Here is a 27,011-nt window from a genome sequence, read left to right on the forward strand (position 1 = left end):
ATTTAGGCCTATCTATGGCCTTCAAAAAAGTTGACGACTCTACATGTTTCGACGTTACAACGTCATAACCTTGAATTAATTGAAAATACTAATGAGAAACAATAATGGCAATATTTTGATTATTTGAATAATTGAAATAATCAGAAAACAAATTTCGATTAATTGATAATTTTCGTGACTTCAACCAATGTAATCATTATTTTGATTAATCGATTATTTTATGTGACACAGATCAATGTAATTGATGCTCGTAAGTAATCATTAATCAAGTTAGTTGCCCAGTCGTAGGCAAAATGGTAAAACTTTTCAACGAATAGCAAACCTGCATCTTCTTCAGTAATATATTATTACCAGTTTATTGACTGTAGTCTCGTAAGTATCTGTTCCATATTATTAAAAGTAATAAAGTGTGATGTATCTGTAATCTAACATATATGTAAATAATAAACTTTTGTGATTCAAAATTATTTGAATTACCCATCATGCCTATATTTAACTGCTGCACTACTTGTAAAAAGCTATTCACCCAATAGGAAACATTACATAGTTTAAAATTTAGTGGTAGAGAAAGCCACAATATCAGAAGATAGAAAAAAAAAGTATTAAAAAATTCCACATACCTCTGTAAATAAAAATATTTCAATAGCTTTAAAAAGTATTAAAAATGTATCAGTTTTTAAACTTTACAGAGCAGACTGGATGACTGAAACCACTTTTACAAAAAAGAACTAATCGACAGCTTGTTAGATATCTCACAATTTTCTCTCCCTTAGTCATTCTTATAACTTTTAACTTGCATGTGATAACATCTGACATTACTATTGTTAAGTCAGTTTTTAACTGTTGTATGTGTTCCTTTCAGTTATCAGTTTTTATTTGTACGAGATCTTGTGAAAGGTATGAGCTAAAACACCGGATTTGAATAAATCTTTTTTTTTCTGGAGTGCGATTAGTTGTTTTTTTTTGTAAAAAAGTATTAAAAACATTTTCAATCTTTGTATTTCCAACTTTACATACCATTATAAAGTCATGATCTCCCACTGAGCCTCCCATATTGATTGTAATTTTTGGAACGGTAGCACATGCATGGGCAGCTATCATATTTGCTCTGTCTTTAAGTACCAATCCTGTATGAATAATGATTACAAATAAATGAATATTAAAAACAATACTGAAGAACTACAGTTTACTCCTCACTAGTGACGTGATGATAAACGTCTAGACTTAAGTAAACCTCTGAATATCGTATTACTTGATGTTAACATAGACTGAATAACAAACGTAACACAACTCCAAAATACTTGAAAGCAAACAAAAAATTTTTTTTTATATGAAATAGGTATTAGTAGACTTCTAAACTAAAACTGTCTGGTTCCTGCTCAGTATGCTACCTGGTAGGTTACATTTAATCCAAAAAGTTGAGAGTTCCTTTCACTCTGTGCTACATCATACCAATATGACTTCTGACCTTGAACTCTGACCCAACTGATGCACATTAGCTGAGGCCTGTACATTTCTACTCATCAGCTGCTATCCACCCCTAATTACGGTTAATAATTTCTAGTCAAGTCACAAGTTTTGAATCAACAACAAAAACAACCTCCATGCAAGAACATGATATTAAGTTATCATCTGACTGAATTTTATTTTAATGCTAATTACACATTAAAGCATTCTTACCTCTAAACATACGACAAACAGAAAACAACACTGGGTGTAGAGATCAGAAAAGGGAGCCAAACAGATTGATTCAGGATGATATGCACCGGATGAAATATTTGTGACAACCTACATTGGAAAGGAGGAAAGTCCAAAGAGCACAATCACAATTTATAGTGTTTGACAGAATTCCTTAGTAAATCCTAGTCACGAAACACCACATCAGCGCATCTACAAATACTAAGACATACATACATACATTTTTTTTAATGATTAATATAAGCTTCAAGAAAAATAAACCAGAACCCAGGAATTTCTTTAACACAGCTCAAAATTATCAATAATGCATCTTTTAACATTTGGCACATAAGTGTAAAATTGTTCCAGTGATGGATATCTAGTGTCATGATTTCATACATTACTTTAAAAAAAAAACTCAGAAAATAAAACTTTTAATTTCTAATGAGATTTGGCAATCCAGGTACCTTGTCATGAAGACATACTGCTTAAAGACATCTATTTTTTTCCAAGGTAAAAGAAAAAGTTTGTATTAACGAAAAACGTTTTTGACGGTTCATTACAACATTTGTTTAATTCTTTACTGAAGATTAAAGTAAAGAGATTTACAATAATTATGCTTTGAATCCTTCAAATTGTTGGTTCCAAAGCTAAACTAGTTAGTTTCATGTCCTGTTTTACGTTGCACCTCCTTGAATGTGGTGAATTATCCTCACCATACAAGTATAAACTGTTGCCGGATTTTTGTGTCCTCCACCAATAGAATGGGTAGTAAGTACAAAAACTCGTGTATTCATTAATAACTTCATAATTCTGGTGAACATAACTGTTTTAAACTGTATAAGCTGAATACTTCTTGACTTTCAAATAGGATTAATTTATTGAGAAATATTTCACGGAGTGCAGTAAAGGGTACTCTGTCCAGTAATTTTGTCCTCTCACTGGTTATTATTCAAGAGACACTGAGACAAAAGAAGTTTCTTACACGAATAAAATAAATCATAGATCTTAACCCTTCAAGTGCATATTTTGTTTTTCAAAATCATCAACAGATAATTCTGGTTCAGAGCCAGAATCATCATCAGTTTGCGCAAGTTCAATTCTCTCCTCAAGTATGAAAACACTGGAGCGATTTGATGCCACTTTGGATCCATTTTCTAATAAAAATTAAACAATTATCAACTACAAATATTACCAATATTTCGAATTGCAACGTACGCCATGTTGGATATGAATCGGCAGCTAAGAGCATCATCTGTACAGATTACTCTTTCTCTTTGATTTTGAGCTCTCGATTCACATTTCTAGCAGGAAATTCAAACCACATACAGCGACAGGCATGTCTAAAGGGTCAATGATCTTTGTTTAGAACTATTGCTGTTGGTTCCTTGCCTTTTAATTGATATACGTACTTTTCGTTTTCGTTTTTAGGCAAAAATATCAGATAATTCAACAAATAAACAAAAAATATAGAAAGATTTATAAATATAGTGGAAAAAAAAAGCTCCCACAAAAAAAACAAACAAAGTTATAAACAGAACTGAGGCAATTTGCTGTGGATAAAGTGCTGCAAAGGCCTGTGGATAAAGGCCTTCAAACTTCCTTTCCCAGAAAAACCAAGTACAAAAGATTTTCAACCACCAGAGGTAAAAATGTCTGAATGAAGATGTTCATTAGAAACATACAATGAGAATTTATAAAGGGCAAAGACTGACATGTAAAACAGTAACAGATTTGTTTTATATAATCTAAATAGATTCTTTTTTAAACACTACTTAACTCATAAAGAATCTTCAGAGAATTAACCTGACACAATTCTGTGAAATCTGAGAAAAGGTCTACATTCCCAAGTATATTTACAATGTAAAGAGCAATGGCAGTGCTTTGAATTCCGACCACTTTAGACCCAAGAATAAAACAAATTAGATAATGAATTTTGTACCTTTAAACCAATAATACTAGTTTCCAAGAGAAATTCAGTTTAACGCATTAGTTACTATAGACGAACATACACTCAGGCTTCTACAAGAAATATGTTACTGTGAGTCTGCTTCGACTCATTCTGTTCAATGAGAAGTTCTCAAGACAAATAAATAGCCATTGAAAAAGAAATATTTTCAATTAAATGCTTCATTAGTAATCACACAGAAAAAAATATCAGAGAAAATATTAAGATAACATTATATCTGATGAAAAACTAATGGTTTAAGAGTTCCTGGTAAGTTACTGAAGTATAAGATTCCATAACTGCAACAGTATGAGACATTACAGAAAAAGCTGACTGTCTTATAAAGAGACATGTATAATGATATATACAAATTAATTAAGCACCAAAGACAAAATATACGTGATCTTCAATGTAACAAGGCAAGAAAGAATTAGTAATGTAAGTGCTTTAAACGAAAATTCCATATATATAAGCTTATAGTTTAAAGAAGATGTCGTATACGATGTGCTAATTATGAAACCAAGTTTAATACATTTTTTTTTTTAAATAACAAAATCTATTAAACATTATTGAACTGTACAGAGCTGTTATAACTGTTTTACAAATAATGTACGGCATACTGTGATAATCAAACATGGTGATAAATTGTCATCACTATCCTTTTGTTAAAACCACTGAAAAACTTTACATTCCACCTCAAAACTCAGTAAAATTCCAATCAGAGTAGGAGGCTCGGGAAAAAAAAAAGACTGTGGAAAAAATAGCTGTTCTCTCTTCTCTTTCTTTATATGAAACTTGTGCACAAATGCCTCCTTTAGGGTATTACCCTCCCTAAGAAGCCATAAGATGAAGCACTGAGGGTGATAAAAGTTTGTTTTTTTTTTAAATAAAAAAACAAGTTGTTCTCTTTTCTCAAAATCTTTTAGAGGCCATAAAAATCTGCAAGTGAAGCAGAAATTCTATAAAAAACTTTATACATCGGTTGAACTGCATAAAATATATCACATATATCTAATAGCCAAATTAAAAAGATTATTTAAACTACAACTTTATATAATACTGTTGTAAGTTCTTTAAAGAATTAGGCACTCAATAACTCATCTGTTTCTCATCATGGATCCCTTCTTTGGCAAATAAAATTGTTTCACAATAAGCAAGTCAGATCAAATAAGCAATCAAACGTTGTTGGAGTCTTAAGTAAAAGATTTTACAATACTATAGACTCAGCTGGTGGTGGAAGACTTAATTCATTTTATATGAAGTGGGTCAATTTGACCCACCTTGTAAGTGTGCAACTATACATACTATAACTTTTAACTTATCCAGTGTATCTTTATGAAATTTAGTTAACTTTTAAGGTTTTTTTAAATAAAGTATTTCTATTAAAGATTTGTCTATGAACTTACAAAATATTTATTGATTCAGTATGAGGGAAAAGTGATTTTCATGCTAAGGATAAAAATATTTCTTTTCATCTTATGGATTTTATATTGAATTTTTATAACCTCTAGAATCTTCTAAATAAATATCAAAAATTTTCAGTAAAACTTTATATTTTCTGTTATTTACCTCAACATTAACTGCAGTGAGACCATCAATGTACTGTGAAATGAAAAGTTGAAAAATATGAAATAATATGAGCGATACCTTTATTTCTTCTTTGAATGCATTGTTTTGCAAGAATTTCAGGTTTTTTCAACTGTTAATTTTTTCCTGTCTGTTCTCTTTTAATTTTATGGTCTTATTGCCTGTACTTTGGACTACCATCCTCCATCAAAAGCAATAAATCACAGTAAGAGCCCATTAACCATCTATTGCAAACATCACACACACACAGTGTGTGTGACCAGCATGATCTTTACACAATGCAAGCGTAACTGTGCTTGACCTCACTTTTTTCATTAACTTAGTTGTTCAAATAAAAATTCATGCATTTTAGAATACAAAAAATACATCAAGCACTAGAATAGAATATCCCAAAATTACTATAACTTATCTGGCTTCCTAAATAAGCCATAAATAGATTACAAAAATCTAAGTGCTGGGAGCAAATAATTACAATCATCAAAATAAAATACTTCTGCTAACTAACAGTTTATACTGAAAATCTAAATGATGGCTCTCCAAGATTACTATAGAGGAGTAAAAGCTCTTTATATTGGTTATAAACATGTCCATCAACCTTGTAAGAATTATTAGCAAAGAGTATAAAAAGACAGACAAGAGGGGGAGGGGCTTCTCAGGTAAGTTTGATCATTTTTCTGATATCTAAGCAAAGCAAGAAGATACAAGGTTCAGATTTTAAATTCAAGCCTCTAGTTATCTATAGTTTGTGTTTCTAATTGGTCGGACACTCAGAAAACTACATTAGAGAAGATCTAGCATCATAATGGAGAATTCAGAGCAGGTAAATCATGTGACACAGAAGACTTGAGATATTTTTTTTAAATACTTCCTTTTCAAACCAAGAAAGTAAAACTTATATTATACAAAAATCTGAAGTATAAAAACATTATTATGCCATGTACACTGAAATACTATAATAACAACTTTTAATTAAACTTTGACCCAGTCATACAGAAAGAGTTAAATGTCCTATGTACCCAGACAGTTGCAAGAAGTTTAAATGTAAAGATAAAATCATACAAAATTCACCTTTTTCTAAGCCACTTTCAGGAAAATCTTGACTAGCAAAATTCTGAAGAAAAACGAGTGGAATTTCTCGGTGATTGCACAGCTGTATGAAATGTGAGCCTTTCAATGCATCTGCTGAACTAACTGGACCACAGTTAGCAAGAATACCAACCAAAAACCTAGCAGAAATCATGTTCATACTTTTCAATGGTTTTTCACTTAAGAAGAAACATGATGACATATTCAATAAAACAAAATTATAAAACATCATGAAAATGAATTTCTGACTATACGAATACCATTTTCATCTGTATTAGAGAGAGAGAGACAAAGTACTGGATTTTACCATAAATCTATGTAAAAACTGTTACGAAAAGAAAACTTTTCCACCCAATATAAGGCACATTAGTCTTGTATTGTCTAGCATGATGTGTACGACAAGATTTAGCATAAAGATGCAAAGTTTCAACAGTCAAAAACTGGGTCAAATTAGTGGAAAAGTGAATGAATACTAGTATGATTATCACCCATTATTTTTTGGAACTAACAGAAAATAATATTAAAATATTTACACTCCCGCTAGTAGCAGGTTTTTCATACATTAATCGATGAGAGCATCAATCTTTAAATAGTTATCGCTTAAAATATCGAGACGTACCCGTGAATGTTGCCAAATCCAGTAATTAAATTTGAGCCATATTGTTCTTTGAATTCCTGAAACACGCTGCCATCTAACAATCTAGCTAGTATCTGATAAAATAAAAATAAATAAGATTTAATCAAAAATCAGTCTTAAATTCTCATTATGTTGCTCAACAAGTTCTATTAAAGAGGTTAGAGGAATTCTAAGTTCCTGATAATTAGCTAAACTGATTACCACATTTTAATAAGATGACTAAAGACATTTACTAACAATCTTATTTCCTCATCTATTTATCTCTACTAATCTAAGATTTTCTATCTATAAAAATGAATGCAACTAACTCTCAGTAATCATCCCCAGTTTTTAAAACATTCTAGCTATGAAATTAAAGGCTTAACTTAGAGACTCCATAAAACTCTTGTTAAAATACAATGACACTTAAATACCATTTTGTTACTATAGTATTATGCCTAAAACTGAGGGCATTTATTAAATAATAAATGATTAATGGAAAAGCAGAATGAAGTTGTTATGGCTGTAAAAAATTACATTTGTTTAAAGACACATACATATAAATATACATATAAACTGGGAATGTGGTACAACGAAAGGTGTACAGTACATGAGCAGTAAAAGTATGCCAATTCTACATCTGTATACAACTACGTTTCAAAACAGAAACTTTTAAGTTTTATAAAACTATTTTACTTGCTTATCTAATGAATTCTGACCTTGTGTGTTACAAATATGCACAGGTATGTTGCACCTATTCTCTATATGCGTGCTATAAAAATTTTCTTCCGTGAAGTTAAATAATACAAAGGTTTGGTTTCGTTTGTTATGAATTTCCCGCAAAGCTACACGAGGGCTATCTGCGCTAGCCGTCCCTAATTTAGCAGTGTAAGACTAGAGGGAAGGCAGCTAGTCATCACCACCAACTGCCAACTCTTGGGCTACTCTTTTACCAACGAATATTGGGATTGACCGTCATATTATAACACCCCCATGGCTGAAAGGGCGAGCATGTTTGATGTGCCGGGGATTCGAACCCACGACCCACAGATTGCGAGTCGAGTGCCCTAACCACCTGGCCATAATACAAAGAAACATTAATAACCAATTAAAATTTGAACACGTTCAGAATTAGTTAGCCTGATCACTATAATAAGATATTTTCTGATACTGCCTAATGTAGAAAACTGGAGAGGTTTCTATAACAACACCCATGTACACATAGTAACGCGTATATTTCATCATCACTACTGACATCCTCAAATGTTTTCTTACCTTGTACAAATCATCTTTGGCAATAGATTTCTGTCCTGCAAGACCTGGCAACTCTTCAACTGAAAAAACTGGTTGGGAATATGACTTGTCGGTTTGAATGTTTTCCATATTCAGTGTGAGAAAAATGTCTCGACACACACTTAGGGCTTCTTCTTCATTCTCCGCATAATAGTCAAGACAACCACTCAACCTTAAAATTTTGGAAGTAACTGTTACACGAGTTTATTTCAAGTATTACATTTTGAATTAAAGCAAATTTATATTAAGTGAATACACTGATTTTAAAATTTTGATATAAAACTTTACTGTCTGTGTGAAAAGTCTTAAACTAGTTTTTTAATTTTTGTCTCTAATTATGATAATGACTTACCTTATTTTTAGAAAATAAAATAATTACTTAATAAGAAGAACCTTACAATTTTATGTACATTGCAAAACATGGTGTCTGTCTGAGCATTCATCTGTCTCCCATTTTATGAAAAGCTGTGCATGCAGACAAAGCTCAACATTCACTTTTGAAACGATGGGAGAACAGGCAAGAATAATGTTGATGTCAAATTTTATTTCGCAAGCAGGATATTCTACACTGAATTGTTAGGAATTAATCTCACTATCATCCACATTTCAAAATGTGACGTAGCTTAAAGAATAAAAATGTAGATTTTACCGTACGTTATTGTTGAGCGGCTCTTAGCATGACTGAAATGCTCAACAATTACTTTTCACGGTGAGTGGTATAAGTAACTTAGAGCTTTGGCTCTGAGTAAAACCAACAGTGTAACACAATTAACCTTTGCAAAGTCCATGAAACAATTTAACTTTATAAATTAACTTAAACTTTTCCCATCACTGGGGACAGGTACTTTTGCTTATGGTTTTACATAGAAGGCTCTCAAAGCCTATACCACAGAAATGGTTTTCAGATGTTATATTTACATTTTTCTTGTACACAAATAACTCTTGTGAATGTCACAGTAATGAGACAGCATAGATCATAACTAATTTCCTTGTTTGAACAGCTTGGATAGAACTTGGAGAATAAAATTATGTATCCTCACGAACACATAAGCTGAACCGATATATTCTGACATCACAATAACTAATAGTGGGATTTACCGTCACATTATAACACCCCCACGACTGAAAGGGCGAGCATGTGATCCAGCCATTACTCCGAGGTTACAGCATTACTTTTAGCAACTTGTACAACATTTGATTCTTAAAAACAAGATGCTGACAAACGGCATCTCCAAACGCAAATATAATAACAGTAGTATATTTTTACGATGAATTCACGTCAGTACATAGATGGTGCTTTTAACCTGTAATAACATGTCTGATACACACAAACACACCTACAATGGAGGTCAGCACCCCCAAGTTCCTCTTCAGTAACTTCCTCCTGAATTGCAGCCTTCACAAGAGGAGGTCCTCCAAGGTATAATGTTCCGATTCCTTTCACAATGATTGCCTCTTGTGTCATAGTTGGACAATATGCTCCTCCAGCAGTGCAAGGACCACATACAACAGAGATCTTAAGTAGAATGAAAATGAAAGTAATAATCTTTTTTCAATTGTGCAACGTTGTACAGACTTAAGTGAAACCATTTATGTATTTACGTTTTTCAGTTCGACACTTTTTTTTCATGCCCCAAGGAAGTGAAGAAGCATACCAATACACAAAATAAAATCCTTCAACAGTTTCAAACATTCTAGTTCAGCATACCTCTGTACACACACGTGTATGATACACATTAAACCAACAATAATTTTTAGATAACTTTCTCACATGATTAGAGCATTTTGTGTTGGGTGAATGACAGTTTCGTTAAAAAAAAAAAACTGCAATTTTATTCATATACTGCAAACGGTTTTTAAAGATCTTAAAACTTCTTACATACAGCATTTTTCAAGAAGTTTGAAAAAAGTTTTAACCAGGCCAAGTTTATATTTCTCAGTCTCTCATGAATTAACATACACGTATAGGTAGCTCAAACAACGTACACTAGTGAAACTATGTTTGATACAAAAAAAGATAAATAAAACAAATAGGAAGAAATTATTTACCAAGAAGTAAACGTAACACGAAAGTGTGATTGGAAAAAAACATAAGACAAATAGGAAGAAATTATTTACCAAGAAGTAAACGTAACATGAAAGTGTGATGAAAAAAAAAACATAAATAAAACAAATAGGAAGAAATTATTTACAAAGAAGTAAACTTAATAATTAACATGAAAATGTGATGAAAAAAAAAACAAATAAAACAAATAGGAAGAAATTATTTACAAAGAAGTAAACTTAATAATTAAATACGAAAGTGTGATTGGAAAAAAAAAAAGAGTATAATACAATCACAACAGATTATGTAAAACACATACATTTACCAGAACAGTAATGTCTTATTTTTGGTTGTTTTTAAAAACGATCTATGATAATTAACAGTATCTTTAACCAGCTGGAACCAACTGAACAGAATGAAAGAGTAAAGTTTCTCCTCATGTTGAGTAACTGAAGGAAACAGTCTTGCACAAGAAACACCTGAAAGTTATTGTATCCTCATGAACACATAAGCTGAACTGATATATTCTGACATCACAATAACTAGATTAATCACATGTTGCACATGTTGAGTAACTGAAGGAAACATAGTCTTGCACAAGAAACACCTGAAAGTTATTGTATCCTCATGAACACACAAGCTAAAATGATATATTCTGACATCACAATAACTAGATTAATCACATGCTGCACATGTTGAGTAACTGAAGAAAAAAACAGTCTTGTACAAGAAACACCTGCAAGTTATTAACCACAACAGACAAAGCATCATGAAAGACAATCTTGAAGTCTTCCTACTGAAAACTTAAGCCTAGCAAGTGAAGTTTGTGCTACTTTCAGAATTTTAATGTTTAATTTTACTTTCTGCCTTACTTGTACAGGTAAGCCACTTGGCTATTGTAAATAATGTTTTTTTTTTGTTTTAACTTTATTACTTTCCATAGGCTGAAGAACTAGAAAATAACATTAAATTTTAATGTTTAATTTTACTTTCTGCCTTACTTGTACAGGTAAGCCACTTGGCTATTGTAAATAATTTTTTTTTGTTTTAACTTTATTACTTTCCATAGGCTGAAGAACTAGAAAATAACATTAAATTTTAATGTTTAATTTTACTTTCTGCCTTACTTGTACAGGTAAGCCACTTGGCTATTGTAAATAATGTTTTTTTTGTTTTAACTTTATTACTTTCCATAGGCTGAAGAACTAGAAAATAACATTAAATGAGTTTACAAGATTGAACTTTGGATTCTTAAAATATGTTATACAATTATGCATTTTCTATGTACCTTAAATCATCTAATGAGAAAAAAGTATCAATGTATTACAAAAAGTTATATTACTTATACATGCCTGAGGAATGCCTCTGGATGCTAAAACAGCTTCATTTCTGAATACACGACCTCCATGATCCTGATCTGGAAACAACTCGGCCTAGTTTGCACAAGAATGAAATATTTCTAGAATTAATCAATCACAAAATCTTCATAATTACAACATGGACAAAATTTCAACAATACGCTGTTCTATAGTCTGAAACTCCTATGTATCATTGTCTACGGTTGCCATAACAAAAACAGTGTCAGAAAAACTATATCATCCCATAAAGTACTACATAACAACAAATTTTAATATAATTAACATACGTAATCTCAAAGAATTTAATAGTGGAGATCTATAAACATACAATTAAATATGCATGGAATGCATTCACCTCTACACCTCTTAACTTTTACTTCTGCTACTGGTCGGTAGTTTTTTGAAATTTTATGTTATCATAAGTCAGTTTCTACCATGTTGTATGCTGCCAGTTTACATGTAAACGATTTTAAAACTTACAGCAAAATAAGCTACTTACACTTAACACTATTAACAAACACCGATCTTACTAAAAACTGATGTGATTTTTTTATTAAACTTTGTTTTTCCAGCTTGACAAGTTGCACTTAGTTAATAAAACCTTTGAAATTTTTGAAGTACCAATATAAAATTAACATGGTTATTTTGGTTTCAATATCCCTGCAAGATGAAAGAATTATTAAGAGACATTAAGAAAATTTATAATATTTTGTTGTAAACCAGAAATATGAAATAATGTTATCTAATTTCATATTTAGACTAACATAAAAATAACTGTAAATTTATCACCTTTTTTTTAATTTGTTGAAAATATTAAATCTATTAAAAAATATACATATTTTTTTTTGTGGATCTTTGCAAGCAAAGCAAGTTTACAAAAGTCCAATCTGCAAAGCCTTTTATTCTCAGTTATTTTATTTACAACTTCTTGCTAACTGTCAGTCTTCTTCTTCAAAAGGAAATATCCATTAACACAAGGATTAAGCAGACAACGAATGTAACAATATTACCTGATGAGTAAGAAATCCACCACCACTGTCTACAAGGTATACAGTAGGAAGGAAATTTTGAAGGGCTAGTCGTTGAGCTCGAAGCATTTTTGCAACAGTAACAGGAAACATAGCTCCTCCCTTTACCGTGCCATCATTTGCAGCAACAATACCCCATTTTCCATGTATTTTTCCAATACCTACAAAAAATTAAGATAATATCACTATCCAAATGATACTATATGGATACATATAAATATTAATTCTTGTAATGCAGTTTATTAAAGTTAAATATATTGATTTTATAAAGTTGAAATTTGGAGTACTGTACATAAAGAGATGTAAGTCATGCACCATCAATGGGAAGTTTTCCAAATCCTTCTGTTACAGCTGTTCTAAATGTGCACACTCATAGGTCGCAACGCAATGTTACTTTTTTCACTCAAATTGAGACTCACATTTTTTAGGATTTCCACTTGCACAGGTGGTGCGATTCTCTCTTTCAAATCTTCCAAGTTATTTAAATATGTAGCAAATACTAAGTATTTGATGTATCCCTAAAAGAAAAAGAGTTAACTATGAAAGATCAGTCTTCCATTGCATTTACAATTGGCCACAAAACCATTTTTACAAAGTGGTGAGCAAATGACAACACTTTTTTCCTGCCCAGAATTGCTGAAACTCAATTTTGCCAAGACCTGCATAGGCTCAATCAAACATTACCCACACAATTATTTTTCCCTCGCACCAATTTTAACAAGTTATACGCATTTTAGATTCTATGACACTGTAGCTGATAATTTTTATAAAATTTCTTTATCTTTGATTCATGGTACCACTAAGAACAATATAAAGCTCCTTATACGCTGTATTTCATAATACAGCTAAATGTTATTTGTTGCTAGGTTCTCTTATACACATTAGACTGTCAATGTTTTCATTAAACAAATCAAGTCTTTTACCAGAATATTCCATTTCTGCACTTGATATTCTGAAATTATATTACTTAGCATGGTTCCTAGATGGTTTTACATGGTGGCATTTCAACTTACATTTTTTGTCATGAAGAGTCGGGTATTGCAAAAGCCATACAATTAGCATTAGATTTATGGTAAATGAGATAAATAACTTATCTAACATTATTCCTTTGCCACAGATATTTTTAAAAAGTTCAATTCATAATCAAACTAATATTTTAACGAATATATATAAGGTTTGACTGTAGAAAGTTCTAAGACCCACTCTTCTGTCGACTGTCATTTTGTTGCACGTCAAATTAATATTTTAATTGCTGGAAAATGCACATAAAAATTTCCCGTTAATAAATTATTTACCTAGACACTTAAAAGTATATGTACTAAATACACAAGTAATCTTTAACAATAATCCTACAGAAATCACTTTACTTTTTCATAGATACATGTAATGTTACGAAAGTAAATTACCAAGTACCAGACCAGCTGCAGGCACATCACCATAATTCATTCTGAGACCAGCTAAAGCACCAATCTCCAGAAATTCGCAGTCTTCATCAAACAGCATTTTTAGTCGCTCTCTAACAAAAATTTTTTTATTCACAATTGTGTGTCGATGAATGGCTTTCTCACCCCCACCACTCTTCACTTTACTGAGTATAGACTGAATCTGTTGTTTCAAAGTCATTGAGTGTTCAAGACCCTTTATATACTGTTGATTCTTTGTGTCCACTTCACCTTTCAGCATCTTGAGGGGAAAAAAAAAAAGAGGAAGAAAACCTATCACATTACACTATATAAAAATAAATATTATACATATATACAAAATGATAATGATGTATCTGAATGGCTACATAAAGTAGTTCAAGGAAAATCTAACCTTTGTCTGAGTTTCAGAATTTCTGAACAAGAGATAGAGCTCAAGCTTTTTCTTTAATCTTCAAACACAAAATTTAAATAATTATTTTATAATGCAGAATATAAGATAAATATTTCATAATGAAACTGTAATGTACATTTATGGTCCTTAAAAGGAGTGTAGTGAAAAGATACTTGGTTGGATCTTGAGATCTGTTAGCTCAACTGACAGAGCATCACCCATAGAAAGCTACTGTGACACTGAGAGTCTCCAGTTCACATATTGGTCATAGTTACTTTTTATTATCGTGATTTTTTTATGCTGAGGCATCCAGTAGTGATTGTCTATTCATTGGATCCATCTGAGTTGGTAAACCAGCTTAATATTTGCTTAGATCAATGATTTACCTGGTATTGTATTTCCAAGCAGTATGTGTAATGTCAGATGGAGGCTGTAATGTGCTCAGTCTGGAACAGCTAAGCAGTAAGTATACGATGTCTGCTTGAGGTTATAATGTGCTAGGTCAGCTGGAGGTTTTAATGAACTGAATCTGGGACAGCTAAGTAGCATTTGTATGATGTCAGTTGGCAAATATGTGTATACCTGTACATATAATAACAATTAACTAAACCTAAAGAGTTAAAAGGGGATCTGACTAAGGTGTTAGGGGAACTGATAGTGTTGATGCATCATCTTTCTTCATATTTAATGGTAAGAATGGTAGGACTAAAGGAAAAGAAATATATATTTTGGCACAGTAGGAGTCATCGTCAGCTAAGACAGTTTTATTTTTCTAAAAGAGTAGTTACTCTTTGGAATGGGTTGCCTTCAGATGTGGTTGATTCAGTTAATTTAAAGGAGTTTAAGGGAAGGCTCAATAAATATTTGAATAACAAGGGCTGGCTTTGAGTTTTATTTTTTTAATTTAGTTTAGTAGACAGGATGGCCAGATGGACCAACAGGCCTCTTATTGTCCATAAATTTTATGTATATATAAACTGGATCAAACCTACACACACACTTGTCCAAAAATATGGTACTGTTAAAAAAATTTAAATTCAATCTCAGAGATCGAAAGATACATATACAATAAAACATTTAAATACACAAATGAATGTCAGTTTCTATAAAATCAACTTAATACCTTGAAATGCTTGTTAAACGTCGAAACACATCTCCCTGGAAAGAGCTGTAATGATTTTACAGCCTGTGACAATCTCATTCTCTTCATCAGGTGACCGGCAACAGTTTTCATACTGAATTTGCATATGCTTTTAAAAAAAATATCCTATATTAATCCTAAACAAAAAGGGAAAAAAAATAACTGGAAAGTGGTTTTCAGAATAAGCTAGTGAGAAAGTAAACCTAGTTACTCATTTTCTAAATTTTCATTAACCCTTTCATGAAACTAATAGTTTATGATGTTTGAGGAACCACTTGTAGTAAATATACAGTAGAAACAACTGATGTGGGCATTGAAAACTTTTATTTAAAAACACAAAAAGGATCTGTTTTAAACTGCTTAGGTCATTATCAGATTAAGAACCCTCTTGATGACCCAAGCAGGTCGAAACATTGTTACTTGTTTTCAAATAAACATTTTTAGTACCCATATCAGTTGTCTCTACTATATATAAACTAAGAGTGTATTAACTTATTAAAAGTTCAGACATTTATCTTCAAACAAAATTCTACAAACAGAAGATACCTTTAACACAATTCTAAGAAATTAACATATAATTTAAGGCTGTAACAAAAGGTGGATTTTTGTCCTTTGAATGTCCAGAACATATTACCAAAAAAAAGAAAAACAGGTTTGATCCTTTGATAGTACTATTTTATATTTGATTGAAAACATACAAATGAAATAAAAAATGTATATGTAATTTAAAAATACATTGTATAGAACAGTAATCCTGTTTTTAAAATTTTTAAACAAATACATGTTTTGTATATACAAGTATTTGACGCAACGTGTGATATTAATGTAGCTACAAACAGAAAGCTTTCATTGCAATAGCACCCTATTACAGTCAATTAAAAGAATTGTAGCTCACTTAAGCAGAAGAACTTTTTATTTAAGTCACCATTCTCACATGAGGCTTGGATAATTGAAATAAGTGGAAATAGTAAAAATTTTGATTAGTTGTTCAGCTTAATTCACGAGTGTCATAACTCATTAAAATAATCAATGAATTAGATAAAAATAATAATGAGAAGTCATAATGGCAATATTTCAACAACATGGACAATTAGAATAATCAAAAACAGTAATAATCAGAAACATAAATTGATTATTTGCAGGAGGTTAATCAATTTAATTGCAATTTTCAATCAAATTATCATTTTGTGCAACACTGATCGATGTAACTGGTGCTTATAGATAATCAATTGATTAAATTAATGCCCAACTCAAGTGCTGATACATAGTTAATAGTTTATTCTATTTCATAGGTAAGTAGGTATATGGAAGACAATAGTTACGTTGCATTAATTTTTGCTCCTTAGGTATACAGAAATGGAGAATGGCCTACTATTATCTTACACCTTTTAAAGTTTTTTTCTTCATATTTTCACCATAAACTTTGAACTTAAAATTTAAAAAAAAGTGTCTTATTTAACTCAAAACTTTGGGTACAATTCTTCTTTATGGACTGTTTTACAAACAACAAGACAATAAAAAGAAAAGTAACCTTCTAAGAAAGAAATTGAAAATATTAAAAGAATCAGATGATATACACTACTACTGCCTCTATTACAAGATGACACTACACCATAAAAAACTTCAATACTAACTGATAAGACAATATTAACAACTACATAGTGGTAAAAATACATATATTATAGTACTATATCCTAAAATCAGTCAGTCACCAAAATTTTAGTAAACTCACGATCCAGTGATGTGAAAATGCCAAGTGTGATTTTGTCAAAAATTTCAGTGACTGATCAAGTTCAGACTTGTACTAACATATACAACAAAATATAAATAACTGCAACTCAGTGCACTTAATGATAGTAACAAGATACTAAAAATATAACTTTGACTCTCTTCATAGCATATAATATGATCAAAATATTATGCATACCATACGATGGAATTCCTGGCTGTTAATATATTACAATAGAAACATCAAAAACAGAAATTTAGTAGATTATTAAATATTATTGAAAAACTCTCAAGAATACAGATCTTCAACTAAATCAAACATTGTCGTGTAGTAGACAGTTTTAATTTCTCATTCAGACACTTAATTCTTCTGTTAGTTATTCCTATTTACAAAAGTTTTTCCCGGTGCAGAAAGATCATTGCTTATCACAAAAATGCTGGAATTCAGCTCATTTAAAATTTTCAGTTACTAAATTATTTATAATTCTTTTCTACAATATTACATTGTGCAAAAAAAAAGTAACAAAACTACAACACAGTACAGTAACAATAATAAGTGAGTTTGAGTGCACTTATTAGTGCTTGTTGCCTGCCTCTCCACAAATAACAATGTAAAGTTTATCACTATTTATACTTATTTCTTTTCTTTAACAATTAGATGCTGGAGATTGACAGTCTTTAATATTTATCATACTTGTTCTTAAAAGCATTCATCAACATTGCCACCAGAATATCTCTATTATGATTGACTATTTCATTTCATTTGTTTACAACTCTTTGTGTATAGAGATTTCTTCTTATTTCCTTTTTACAATGTTTTTTGTATACTTTTGCTGGGTCCCTTAGATTCATTATAAATAATTTTTCAGCATTTATATTTTCAAATCTCTTGATAATCTTAAAGGTCTTTATTATGCATTCTCTCCTCCAGTGTAGTTAGATTTAATCTCTTCAGTCCCTTTTCATATGCTTTATCCTTTAGCTCAGGAACCAGTTGTGCGACTCTTTCTGAGACATCAATATCTTTTTTTTTTAGGTATGGTGACCAAGCTTGTACAGCATTCTCCAAATGTGGTCTTACATAGATTTTATATAATATCAAAACTGTCTAACAATCCAGAAACTCAATGGAAGATCTTATGATTCCAAGAGTTTGGTTGGCCTTCCTAGTAACTTCTGAAATATGACACTGGACTTTCATGTCTGAAGAATGTAATATCCCTAAATCTTTTTCAGTATCTGTAACAGTAAGCTTAACCCGATTCACGAAATAATCTTTCTTGGAATTACTTATTCTCGAATGCATAACCTTACACTTTTCAATATTAAAATTCAACATCCACTCCTTTGACCAATTTGTTAATATCTTGAGATTGGACCTTAATTGTTTAACCTGATCTTTAGTTCTTAACGATTTATATATATTTTAGAACCATCAGCAAAAATTTTACATGATGATTTGATATTTTTTTTAGGTAGATCATTAATGAATATAGCAAACAAGATCGGTCCTGGGGAACACCACTAATAACCTTCTTCCACCCAGACTTTTCTCTGTTGACTGAGACACATTGAAATCTATTAATGAGATATGCATCACTCCAATTATAGATATTTCCTGTAACTTTTAACTTAAGTAGTAATCTTATACGTGGGACAGAATCAAATGCTTTGCTAAAGTCAAGAAATATAACATCAAATGGTGCACTCTCATTATAAGTCCAGCCTTCCAAGATTTCAATTAGATTAATAAGACATGATCTTTTTGGTACAAAACCACGTTGCAAGTCTGAAATTATATTTAACCGTCAAGTTGGTCCATTATCCTTTTTCTAATAACTTTCTCCAATAATTCAACCACCTGTGAAGTGAGAGAAATTGGTCTATAATTTGATTCAAGTTTCTTGTCTCCCTTCTTATGAATTACAGTCATAATAGCAGATCTTCTCTCACATGTTAGTTTTGCTGACTCTATGGACTTGTTACAAATTATTATTAAGGGTGTTGTTAGTTGATCTGCTGCCAATTTCTGTATTTTTGGATGAATATTATCAAGTCCTATGGCTTTGAATTCATTTATCTGCTTCATCAACTGAAACACCTCACCTTCATTTACGACCAAACCTAAAATTTCGTTTCGGCTGCGACTATCATCATTTACCATATGTACTCGGTTATTTTCTTCAGTCCCATACAAAGACTATGCAGCATCACTCAAAATTAAAACATCCTCATACAGTTCTTTCTTAAACACAGATACAAAATATTCATTAAGCACCAATGCTGTTTCCTCACTATTCTGTGTCAGATCTCCATTAATGTTAACTAACCTGTTGATAGGTTTTTTGATGTTCTTCTTTCTGTTTACATATTTGTAGAAAGATCTCTTATTAGTCTTCATACCTTTAACAAGGTTTTTCAAATTTACATTTTATTCTCTTGTAATTATTGCTTATTTATTTCTCTGTTTTACATATTCTTTATAATTTCTTCTAGATTTCCTAAGTTTAAATCTTTGCCAAGCACAAGTCTTGTCCCTGACAGCTTTAGCAGCCTCTGTATTAAACCATAGGGGTTTCATTTTTTCTTTATTATTGCTGTCATACTTTGGTACATATACATTGACACAATTACTGTATTTATTACTAAAAATAGTCCATGTTTCTTCTATATTTTTATCTACAAGCAATGCATCCCAGTCCACATCTAGCATTAATTTTATATTATCTTCATTACATTTGTAATAATTTAGTTTTTCATGCTTGGGGGAGGGGGTCAACTGTTGCTCAACTCGGAAACAAAAAAGTCATTGCATGGTTACTCTTTCCCATGAGGTCAATAATATTTAGATTATATATTTCTACATAGTTTTTCATTATCACTAAATCTAGCAGGCTGGGAATATTACTTCCATAAGCTCTGTAAATTCACATATATGCTGATACATATATCCATCTTCCAAGCACTCAACAAATTTATTTCAGAGGGAATTTGCATTGCCCACACCCTGAATATTGTCCCAGTCTACATTTGGCATGTTAAAATATGTGTTCACAATTTAAAGACACCACTTTGTTTAACTGCTCAAAGAGTAAGTTATCATTATCAGCTCCAGCAGTTAAAACAAAAGACCACTCTATTACCATCTAAAACTAAAATCAGCCACAGAGACTCATCAAACAAGGGGTTATTCAAGTAATCGTTTAGCTCAAAGTTAATATTATGTTTTATATATATATATAACTAATCCCCCATTAATTCGGTACTATCTTTCATCATCATTGTATAACCATTTATGTTCAGTTGACTATCCTCTACATGATCAGTCAGCCAGCCTTCATTAATTGCAATAATATCTGGTTTTTCATTTGTTATTCATATCTTTAATTTATTCATCTTATTTAATAGACTTTCGGCATTGGTGTACCAACATTATATGTTACTTTCTTTAACTGAACTACAAGCTAGTATAGCAGAGTTGGGACTTATTAGTTTTTTGGATATCCAAAGGCTTTTGTGCACTTACACCAGTTTTAATTTTGACCACCTTATTATTTCTGCCCCCTATATTTGTCTCACCTTTGCATTTTCTGTCTCTCAGTTCATTTCTTTGACATTTCATGTTGTTTCATAGGAAGATCAGGAACAATAAACACCTTCTTCTTAAATTCACTTTTGATAAGTTTGGCAGCATTAAGAATTGGGTGTTTCATCTTTGGTTCCAAATGTTTTAAGCAGATGGATCTGGGCCTAAAATTGAAATTGCCCTTTTTTTTTTCTTATCTATTCTGAATATTTTCTCAATTGGAACAGCTTTTATCTAAAAGTCTGGAGATATACCTTCATGTAAGCCACATATTTGATTTAAGTAATAACCCAGTCTAGTCTGATCATTTCTTACATCTGAGGCTTCTTTAATACCAAATATCATAATATTGACTTTCCTCTTCTCTCTCTCAAAGTGTTCATTTAAATACTCGTCTGCTATATTCTCAAGAGTTTCTTCAATTTTATCCTCAATATCATCCAATCTTACTTCTAGATCTTTAATTTTTCTAACACCTGATTAGAACTTTATCACCACAAGTTTCACAAAAATCATCTTACCTCATCTTTAACTTTGAATAAGGGCAACAGCTTTAAATTACTCCTTACTAACCTTAAATAATAATACATTTACAATGTAATCATTGATCACATGTTTCACAATTCAGTGCCACATCTCTTACATTAACAGTGGTATTGCATTTTCCGCAATTCTCAATCTCATCACAAAAATCTTCAACATTAGATGTAGGTCTAGGCCTAACTCTAGCTGGTACTAATCCATTCTTGCTGTTGTATTAGTGACCAGATAAACAGAGTCCATTAGTTAGTTGTGCCTTTTTCTCAATGTTAAGAAATCAGGAATCTTAGGATATAGTAATTTGATGGGATAAATCCGTGTTTCAGTAAATAAAACCGAACAAGAAAGTTTCTTCCTCAATTTTATTTTCTACTCTAGTTCACACTGTAGCTATATACTTGTCTAATAAGGTAATATCACAATTCAAGCTGCTGCAACACAGACACTAAAACATATAAATATTAATAATTAAGTAACTTTGCAGGCTTTTAATGGAGTACTCATATTTGTATTAAGTAGTTTATTTGGACTATCACCATGTTTTTGTTTTCTGTTTTTTTAATACACAAGCTTTCGGTTCAATTACAAAAAAAAATTGTTCCGTTAGATCCCGTTGTTTATTAAACGTCTCGCACCTATAGAAGGCTTAGGTAATTGAACCGAAAGATTGTGCATTAAAAAACTAAAATAAACGTGGTGATAGTCCAAATAAACTACTTAATACAAATATTGATACATAGCTTCTGTATTTACAACAAAACCTATGACCAAAAAGTAGACTGACCAATAAATTGAATAATGGGTATCGTATTTTCATGCTTTTACTTTTAGTTTTACAAATATCCTTTTTATTCACAAAGTATACTCCCTCAGAGTCATACTCATACACATAGACTCACATATCGTATCGTACTCCAGTATCGCAAAAACTTGTACTGCGCCAGTGACAACAACGTAGTTTCTACCATATACTAATATATCACAAATAACACTCAAGGTGTACCATGAACCAGGATATGAGTGTAGACGTTTACACTATACCGTACCATAGTGTAGAGTTACCCCGCCGTCTGCACATTGATGTAAACTAGTGCAAAACACTATCGTTGTAAAATTTATCACGTTCAATCATAACATTTCGAATGTTTTTAAACAAGTGCTATAATCACTTCTATTTATTTTCTAATGCTTGACACTTTTTCATAATAACATTGCACTCACCATAAGAAGTTTTCAAGCATATACTTACAGATAAAAGAATCCACCCATACATTTCACTCTACATCTGGTGATAAATTCAGAATACTAAATATTTATACCTCTAACTATTCACACTGTTATATTTACTAATTAAGTTAGATGTTGGTAACTAACTAAAACATAAATTTTCATATTTTGGTAGACACTACTATAAATAAGTTTAGATATAAGAATATTTTATTTTATTTTTAACATTACATCAATATTCATGAATCATGCATGTTTTTTTTTAATATAATAATTAACTGTATAAAGAAACGTAGTGCTTTGTATTTTTAAAATATCCACTAGATACAGAAGCTTATCGGAAATATATGACTACATCACAATGTTGAAAAACGAGCTTTTATTACATAATGTATATATATATATAAATTATATAAATCGTAATTTGGCATAATACCTAAAAAAAAAGAACAAAACTATTATCTTCTTTTGCACATGATGTGTCCAAAATTATTACTATTGCAGTATTACTTGATGGATGGATACATGTAGAGGTTTCTAAATACTACTGATTCCATGGCTATAAGTAGAGGTTACCAAGTGCTACTGATTCCATGGCTACACGTAGAGGTTACTAAGTGCTACTGATTCCATGGCTACACCTAGAGGTTACCAAGTGCTACTGATTCCATGGCTACAAGTAGAGGTTACCAAGTGCTACTGATTCCATGGCTACACATAGAGGTTACTAAGTGCTACTGATTCCATGGCTACATGTAGAGGTTACCGAGTGCTACTGATTCCATGGCTACACGTAGAGGTTACCAAGTGCTACTGATTCTATGGCTACACATAGAGGTTACCGAGTGCTACTGATTCCATGGCTACACGTAGAGGTTACTAAGTGCCGAGTGCTACTGATTCCATGGCCACACGTAGAGGTTACCAAGCGCTACTGATTCCATGGCTACACATAGAGGTTACTAAGTGCTACTGATTCCATGGCTACACGTAGAGGTTACCAAGTGGATTAAAATTATGAAAGATGATTCAGAATCAAGTTCTTGTGTATTAAAGAGAAGAATTTTGTTTTAGTCTACTTAAATAAAGCAGTCTTGAATTGTACATTTCAGCTGCTAATCTGCTGCCATCTTCAGAAAATTCCTAAAAATTATTATATGTAGAGGCAAGGTCCGGAATTCTGTCCTAGGTGTTCGTGTTGAATCACATGTGTTTGTTTTTCTTTATTTGCTCATCCACACAGAATACAAACAAATCAAATTTATATATATACAGTCGCTTCAGATAATATAATATTTGAGTATTTAATTGTTTATTTTTAGAGCAAAGTTACACTGGGCTATATACAGTGTCCACCGCCGGAAATCGAGCCCCATATTTTAGCGTTAAGTCTGTAGACTTAACGCTGTCCAACCGGAGGTCATTTCAGAGTGTATATAAAACTCAATAGCTCGTACACATAATTGAAAATTAGCTAGTAAGTCATACTAGTATCAAAGTGATATTATACTAATGAAAACATAAATTTGTAACACATGCAATTATCCATATTGAAGATCGGTATTAAGAATTCCCCATTACATCTCATGAAATATACACTTGTCCCTCTTTACCACTCTACCAGTACTATTTTATTTATTAGTTTTGTATATTTAGTTGTTGATTTTCGCAAGGTAATAGACTAGAGTCACTAGAATGAAGGCAGCTAATCAACATCATTCACCGCCAGTTCTTGGATTACCGTTTACCAACGTAAAGTGGGATTGACCGTCACATTATAACGCCCCCACGGCTAAAAGAGTGAGCATGTTCGGTGACGGGATTTGAATCTACAACCCGCAGATTGAGAGTAGAGTGCCCTACCTACTAGACCTTATTTATTGGTAATCACTTGTAATCAAAAGATATTATATTGCGCACTTCATTCGGTAGGTAACCAAAGCACATACTGGTTTTTCACTGTCTAAGGATCCTACCAATAAAGAAGCGTACTAGTTGAATATCAAATACCAGAAATATTGAATTTTAATACACCGAAAACAATAAGTGTTATATCTCCTAAACAAATGTCATAAAAAATACATCTTCCTAATGCATGTGTATCCTTATACATTCACTTACTATTGGTAGTAAATGCATTTTGCCATAACATTATAACCGACAAAATAATCAAATGTGTGTTTTATTATGCAGGTATCCCACCCATGATTATCTATTACTAAAGTCCAATAAAAACTATGCTTTACTACCTATCTGTACCAAGAATCTTAAAGAAGTAAACTACGTAAAGTAACTTATTGGAATCAGTGATCGCCGATCATTGGTGTGTTCTCTGTCAAAAGAATTGTTATTTTATTTATTTTTTCATGTACTGTGAACTCTCAATGTTTACCCCTAATATTTCTAATACTTACTATTTATTTATAATAATACTTCATGCCTGTCTTCAGTAGTTCATCTCCATGTTTCACCTTCATTTTACTTTAAAGAACATCTCCGATGACCCAGCTATAAGCATGAAAACTTAAACGATGAAAATTCGGGGATCGATACCCACTGTGAGCACAGCAAAGATATCCCATTATGTAGGTTTAGCTTAACAGCGTGGTCAACAACGAGTGTGACCATCTTTCCCTTTTCCTGTATTTCTGCCGTTTAACTTTTAAAATGGCGCTAAATGTAGATTAATCATATTTTTCACAATTTTTGTTCTCTTTCACTGAAAATTCTCAGACTGTCTACTAGTCTGACTTGTAGCGTTGTGTAATATTTTTCGTAACTTTCGTAACACGAACTCATTTTAAAACACATACAAGAGCAAATTACAAAGAATAGAAAATTTAACAGAAGTAAAAAAATCATTAAAAAACTGAATTACAGAGAAGATGTAAGTAAGAAAGAAATATCTGAGGATATGTTACAAAATATAAAAAAAAAACTGTTGAAATGGTACTTCTTCTGTGACGTTAGTAATGAGGATTGGAATTCCTTGAAATTGATATAACTCCGTAAGAAATGATAACTCGAATGAGAGATTGAATTTCTCTTTGAAATTTTAAACAGCTTATTTGGGTACATATGTCACAAGAATAAATAGATAGCATCAGTTTTACGTGTTTTTGAATTTTCCCTACAAATATTGGATAACTGTGTGAGTAATGAGGATTAAAAACACCACTATTAACCTTCTAACGGTTCGCCAGCTCCCCCTCTGGATGAAATGAAATGACACCACATGATGATGATGTATTGTACGTAGTTTTTGGATTGCTTATGGATTGTGTGTATATAGAGACTTTTCTTGTGTGCTTTGCCCTGCCTGCAGTTTTTGGTGAGTTACTGGCCTTTTCTACAGTTACTTATTTATCATTTAGTTGTTCTTTGTTGGTACTGTACCAGAAGCTCCTAATGTGTAATATGTATTCTGGGTTACCCAGATTTGGCTGATCAGATGTGTCAGTCGCCTAGATGTCCTAAGCCTTATTTTCGTCCTGTAAATGATTCTCGGAATATCTAAATTGTTGGGTGATGCTGCCTCGTGGGCCGATCTCTTGGACTCTGACTGTGTATCGTTGCCTGTTCCTCCATCTACTTTCCCACATCCTACATAGGCCAATGTTATTTTTTGCCTCTGTTTCTAGACAATCTCTTTCTACTGCTGCACTCGTCACTCCATACACTTCTGCCTCAGTGTCTACAGCCTCATATTCTGACGTTTTGCGTGAACCTTCTACCCCTATGGATACCACTTCTACATCTCCTGTTCTGTTTTGCTGCTCTCTGGCATGGATCCCAAATTATTGTCGAATTGTTTTCACTGAGCTTTCCAAGTATTGTCGTCGAGTTGATATCCAGCAGGTGATACCCATTGTAATGGCATGATTATCAAAACTGCTAACCAGAATTTCTCTGGTGTTATCCATACCAAAACAGGCCTCCTTAATCTTGGTTGTTCCACTACTCTGCACAAACGTGGCTCTCTTTCTTTTAAGTAACAGCCCCCTCCACGTAAGACGTCACTTTTCTCCTGTGTTTTCCGTGCTGTTGATTCTATTATCTCCTGGAAAGAAATCATTTTCGAAGTGCTTATCAAAAAGGTCTCCATCAAACATTCAAAATTCTACTGGTCCCACTTTTACGATCTGTGTCTAGATGGAGAGAAATGATGTCATTGATCATTTACCTTATCGTGGTGCCTTTCCCTATCATCAATGTATCATGTGGAAGCTTCCCCTTCATCAGCTCTCCAGCCACTGCGTGGTGAACGTTGTTTGTGCTATAATGTTCATCCTACTGCCAAATGTCCTAATCAGTCTATTTGTTTCCACTGTTGGGGT

The 27,011-nt window shown here is 31.9% G+C and overlaps 1 protein-coding gene across 5 annotated transcripts in view; it reads right to left on the reverse strand.

Annotated features, from left to right (window-relative positions):
• Positions 1–22,745, reverse strand: part of LOC106465706 (methylcrotonoyl-CoA carboxylase beta chain, mitochondrial-like) — a 27,388-nt gene extending 4,643 nt beyond the window's left edge. The window contains exons 1-10 of one of the 5 annotated variants that reach the window (XM_013925944.2): positions 22,697–22,745; positions 15,576–15,702; positions 14,044–14,320; positions 12,620–12,798; positions 11,604–11,684; positions 9,545–9,723; positions 8,190–8,379; positions 6,918–7,009; positions 6,281–6,438; positions 1,018–1,127 (exon numbers count right to left, since the gene is read on the reverse strand). In XM_013925944.2, coding sequence (XP_013781398.2) covers positions 1,018–1,127; positions 6,281–6,438; positions 6,918–7,009; positions 8,190–8,379; positions 9,545–9,723; positions 11,604–11,684; positions 12,620–12,798; positions 14,044–14,320; positions 15,576–15,702; positions 22,697–22,716 — 1,413 coding nt within the window. In that variant the 5' untranslated portion in view covers positions 22,717–22,745. Of the gene's footprint in view, positions 1–1,017; positions 1,128–6,280; positions 6,439–6,917; positions 7,010–8,189; positions 8,380–9,544; positions 9,724–11,603; positions 11,685–12,619; positions 12,799–14,043; positions 14,321–15,575; positions 15,703–20,900; positions 21,858–22,346; positions 22,427–22,493; positions 22,568–22,668 lie in introns of those variants that run through there. The other 4 variants (XM_022393628.1, XM_022393627.1, XM_022393630.1 and 1 more) reach the window with 4 other exon arrangements.
• Between the last annotated feature and the right edge of the window lie 4,266 nt (positions 22,746–27,011).

Source organism: Limulus polyphemus, unplaced genomic scaffold (assembly GCF_000517525.1).
Source record: "Limulus polyphemus unplaced genomic scaffold, Limulus_polyphemus-2.1.2 Scaffold2026, whole genome shotgun sequence".
NCBI lineage: Eukaryota > Metazoa > Arthropoda > Merostomata > Xiphosura > Limulidae > Limulus > Limulus polyphemus.